General features: G+C 52.7%; 1 protein-coding gene across 1 annotated transcript; it reads left to right on the forward strand.

Moving 5' to 3' along the window:
• Nucleotides 1-487: 487 nt before the first annotated feature.
• On the forward strand, nucleotides 488-4,466 carry LOC110283630 (H-2 class I histocompatibility antigen, Q10 alpha chain-like). The gene is made up of 7 exons (XM_085833186.1): nucleotides 488-653; nucleotides 857-1,126; nucleotides 1,328-1,603; nucleotides 3,124-3,399; nucleotides 3,824-3,856; nucleotides 3,980-4,027; nucleotides 4,327-4,466. The coding sequence occupies exons 1-7, from the start codon at nucleotides 566-568 to the stop codon at nucleotides 4,389-4,391; spliced, it is 1,056 nt and encodes a 351-aa protein (XP_085689312.1). The 5' UTR covers nucleotides 488-565; the 3' UTR covers nucleotides 4,392-4,466.
• Nucleotides 4,467-5,213: the final 747 nt, after the last annotated feature.

The raw sequence follows: 5,213 nt of genomic DNA on the forward strand, positions 1-5,213 counted from the left end.
ATTATGAATGATCATTATGGAAAGGCTCAGCCCACTGGAAGTGGTCTTGGCTGGTGATCACGGATTGTATAAGAAAGCAGGCTGAGCAAGCCATGAGCTACAATGCTATTAGCACTGGTCCTCATGGTCTCCACTTCAGTTCCTACTTGAGAGTCCTCTCTCATCAAGAGATTCAGAGGCACTGAATCTCTTCAATGATAGACTGTGATGTGGAGTGTAAACTGAAAGAAACCCTTTCTTTCTCAAGTTGCTTTTGGTCATGGGGTCTTATCACAGCAATGGAAACCCTCACTAAGACACAGGTGTACAAGGGACTCACTCTGCTCCCACATGACACCACCCTCTGCTGCAGCTCAGCTCCTGCCCCTCCCTTACCCTGGAGCAGAGCCACTTTATAGCTCCTGGGGATCTAATGGCCTCTCTGACCTCCTGAGGTAGCAGGAATTATCTGACAGGCCCATTGGGCGGCAGGATCCTGGGGAACCAACCAACCAGCTACTCCTGGTTATAAAGTCCTGGTTATAAAGATGCTGGTTATAAAGTCCACGCAATCTGAGGGCCTCAGATGCCCTGTATCCCAGATGGGACAATGGCGCCTCGAACACTGCTCCTGCTGCTGGCGGCCGCCCTGACCCTGATCGAGACCCGCGCGGGTGAGTGCGGGGTCCGGAGGAAAACAGCCTCTGCGTCGAGGGGCGGGGACGGCACCGTGGAAGCCGCGTCCCCGCGTCGCTCACAAGACCCTCCGCCCCTTCTACACCCGCGTCCGGAGCACTGCGCCCGGCTCCCCTCCCGGCCCGCGCAGCCGCCCAGAGTCCCGGGAGGAGGTCGGGGTCTTATCGCGCGCCGCCCCCAGGCTCACACTCGATGCGGTATTTCGAGACCGCCCTGTCCCGGCCCGGCCTCCGGGAGCCCCGGTTCATCTCTGTCGGCTACGTGGACGACACGCAGTTCGCGCGCTTTGACAGCGACGCGGAGAATCCGAGATATGAGCCGCGGGCGCTGTGGATGGAGCAGGAGGGACCGGAGTATTGGGAGGAGCAGACACAGATCGCTAAGGGCAGTGAGCAGAGTTTCCGAGTGGACCTGACGACCCTGCTCGGCTACTACAACCAGAGCGCGGGCGGTGAGTGACCCCGGGTCGGAGATCACCACCTAGCGGTGTCCGGAGATGCTGGAGATCTCTCCAGTCCCAAGTCTAGGGTCGGAAGCAGAACCAACTCTGGACGGGATTCCCTTTCACTTTGGAGGAGTTCGCGGGTGGGCGGGGCGGGGCGGGTGGGCGGGGCCGGGGCGGGTGGGCAAGGCTGACCGTGGGATCCCGCAGGCTCTCACACATTCCAGCGGTTGTCAGGCTGTGACTTGGGGTCGGACGGAAGCCTCCTCCGAGGGTACTGGCAGTTCGCTTATGATGGCCACGATTACATTGCCCTGAACGAAGACCTGAAAACGTGGACAGCGGCGGACTTGGCAGCACTAATCACCCGACGCAAGTGGGAGCAGGCTGGTTATGCAGAGAGACACAGGGCCTACCTGGAGGGCGCGTGCGTGGCGTGGCTCCGCAGACACCTGGAGCTCGGGAATGCGACGCTGCTGCGCACAGGTGCTGGGGCCGCGGGCAGCTCCTCCCTCTGCCCTCGGGCTGGGGCTCAGTCCTGGGGAAGAAGAAACCCTCAGCTGGGGTGATGCCCCTGTCTCAGAGGGGAGACAGTGTCCCTGGGTCTCCTGATCCCTCATCACAGTGACTGCACTGACTCTCCCAGGGCTCAGCCTTCTCCCTGGACAGTGCCCAGGCTGTCTCAGGAGGGAAGGAGAGAATTTCCCTGAGGTAACAACAGCTGCTCCCTTCAGTTCCCCTGTAGCCTCTGTCAGCCATGGCCTCTCCCAGGCTGGGTTCTCTGCCCACACCCAGTGTCTGTGGACATGGACTCCTGTCCTGCTGAGTGTGTCAGCCCTTACACCTCAGGACTGGATGTCGCCTTTACCAGATAAGAGACATGGACTCCCCTACACTAGGGTGGTTGCCCCAGTTTCTAGAATTTTCAAAGAATACATTCTCACAGATCCCTCCCTGTCTGTAACCCAATTCTTTCTACTCCTACACTGGTGAATGGTCACATGAGCCCTTATGGACTACCCTGGAGGAATATAAATCGTGGATTTTCTTTTTCTTTCTTTCTTCTCTCTCTCTCTCTCTCTCTCTCTCTCTCTCTCTCTCTCTCTCTCTCTCTCTTTTTTTTTTTTTTTTTTTTTTTTTTTTTTTTTGGAAGGCGTTATTTTGTTTCTAGTCAGCTTTTGTCTGCACTGGAGAGATCCTGTTTCTCCCTGCCCTTGTATTGTCATTTGTATCACTCTACACAGCTAACCTGGATAATTACACAAGATAAGTCAGGGTTTCTCATTAAAAGAGCGATTATTGTGAGATTACACTGTTTCCTGTCAGAACTAAGCATGCAGAAGCCTCCTGCTGTCTCTCTGCCCCAACAACTTACAGTGCTCCCCCTAGTGAATCAGGAATTGGACTTTCTGAGTGACAGGGTCTTCTGAAATCCAGTGTTACAGTGAGCCCACCCTGTGAGCCCACTGTGTTCCAGTGAGTGTTGCACTGGGGTCCACAGCACACTCCAGGGATCCTCTGTAACATACCTGTACCTTGTCCCCCTGAGTCAGAGGCTGGGAGTCATTTTCTCTGGCTACACACTTTGTGACGGCTGTTCACTTGGACTGACAGTTGATGTTGGTTGGCAAGATGACCACAGTGGCAGACTCAGTGGTGGCATCCTTCCAGTGGCATATGGCCCTAATTTCTGATTTTGATTAAATCAAACACATATTAAATTACTTTGTTGCCATTCCCTCTTCCATTCTTTGACTACCTCACTAATGCTAATGAATATCACATAAGGATGACCATGTTGATGGATTCCCTCTTGTCTTCTGAGTCCCAAAAGAAAATGTGCAGTTCTGTGGTGAGGGGACCAGCTCTACCTGCAGGTCACTAGGGTGATGACAGTTGAAGTGTCAAACAGACACATTTTTCAGTGTCATCATTGGTTTAACTGAGTCTTGTGTAGATTTCAGTTTGTCTTGTTAATTGTGGAATTTCTTAAATCTTCCACACAGATCCCCCAAAGGCCCATATGACCCATCACCCCAGATCTGAAGGTGATGTCACCCTGAGGTGCTGGGCCCTGGGCTTCTACCCTGCTGACATCACCCTGACCTGGCAGTTGAATGGGGAGGAGCTGACCCAGGACATAGAGCTTGTGGAGACCAGGCCTGCAGGGGATGGAACCTTCCAGAAGTGGGCATCTGTGGTGGTGCCTCGTTGGAAGGAGCAGAATTATACATGCCATGTGGAACATGAGGGGCTACCTCAGCCCCTCACCCTGAGATGGGGTAAGGAGAGTGTGGGTGCAGAGCTGTGGTCAGGGAAAGCTGGAGCCTTCTGCAGACCCTGAGTTGATCATGACTCAGAGCTGGGATCATAACCTTCACCTTCATTTCCTGTACCTGTCCTTCCCAGAGCCTCCTCCATCCATGGACTCCAACATGGTAATCATAGCTGTTCTGGTTGTCCTTGGAGCTGTGATCACCATTGGAGCTATGGTGGCTTTTGTGTTGAAGAGCAGGAGAAAAATAGGTAGGAAAGGGCAGGGTCAGAGTTTTCTCTCTGTCCCCTTTAAAAGTGTGGTCAGATCATGAATGGGAAACAAATCCACACCCCACATTGCTACTGTCTCCACCTGTGTCCTCTGTCAGTTCTGGGAAACTTCCTAGTGTCAAGATCTTCCTTAAACTCTCACAGCTTTTCTTCTCACAGGTGGCAAAGGAGGGAACTATGCTCCGGCTGGAGGTAGGTGTGGGAGGCAAGATTGTCTCTGAGACTCTTGGGGTGAAGCTGGAGCTCAGGCAGCCCATACTAGCTCCTCCAGCCCCACCTGTCAGTCTCCTGAATGTCTTCTTTCTTCTACTGCAGGCAGCAACAGTGCCCAGGGCTCTGCCTTGTTTCTGGAGGCCTTCAAAGGTAACAAATAGGACCGGGGATTGGACCTAAGGCAAACAGAAGAGGACTGGGTCCCAGGCCCTCTCAGATCTACACCTTTGAATGAGTGGTGGGACTTGGAGATAGTTTCATACTGAATGTCCTGTCTCTTATTTTTTTTACCCTGAGATAGCCTTCTTGTGGGAACAAGTCCTGACTTAGAAACTACAAATGTCTGAAGCTATTTGCTTTTCCTCTGTGCACAATGGGAAGACCTGGAGACCAGGCTACCCTAGCACACAAGGACCCTGTCCCTAACTTCCCTGTTCTCCTTCCCACAGCCATCCTTCCTGGCCCAGCACGCACTAAGGGACATCTGCATCCTGACAGCTCCATGCTGCCCTGAGCTGCAGCTGCTCACTTCCACACTGAACATAAGAATCTGAATGTGAACTCGATTGCTCAAATCTTTGAGCTGAGGGTTGATTAGTGTGTAAATTAAGGGAGTGACAATACTCAGAGTGCTGAAGCAGAAATAAATGGCAGAATGGAGAACCTTCCAGAAACTATGTTTCCTGTGCTGAGTGTCAGGTGGGACAGGAGGAAGTTGTGGCCATGTCTATCTAGAGCCCAGCTCATGACCACTTTGGTGTGGTCTGGTCACTCTCAGCTCTGTCCTCCTCAGATCTTTTGCCCTTGTCCCTTGGTGAAACCACAGGCTGACAGACTCCATGATCCAAGAGACAGGGGGATGTCCTTGGCCTTGTCCTGTCTTCAGGATTGTAAGCAGCCAGGGCATCTAGGACAGGTCACAGCATTGGCTCAGTCCTGGTTCTGCCTCTTCACCCTTCTTCTGTGTTTATTTCTGCATCATTTTAGTTTGTATGGAGGAGTAGGCCCTTTCTGTTTCCTGTGAGTAGTGCCTGTCTCATTCTCCTTTGGGATGTCTGATTAATGGCAGTGTTTTTCCATCCTTGTCCCCCAAGGCCCAACTAGGCCCCTACACTCAGGAGACTGCCTTGAGGACATGAATTTCTCCCAAGAAGAACATGTCCTCCTTCCAGGGCCCTTGCCTTGAGATTCTACCCTCTCTCTTCCCAATCTTCCAGAGTCTAATTCCTGTCTGTAGGATCACAAAAAGGAAGAAGGAACAGGGCCTCAACTGGAATGCAGTCCTGTGGGGACTGTGTTCAACCCTGCTCCACTTTGTAACATATTATTAACCTTC

This window comes from Mus caroli, unplaced genomic scaffold (assembly GCF_978045245.1).
Source record: "Mus caroli unplaced genomic scaffold, Mus_caroli_1 scaffold_18, whole genome shotgun sequence".
In the NCBI taxonomy this organism is placed as follows: domain Eukaryota; kingdom Metazoa; phylum Chordata; class Mammalia; order Rodentia; family Muridae; genus Mus; species Mus caroli.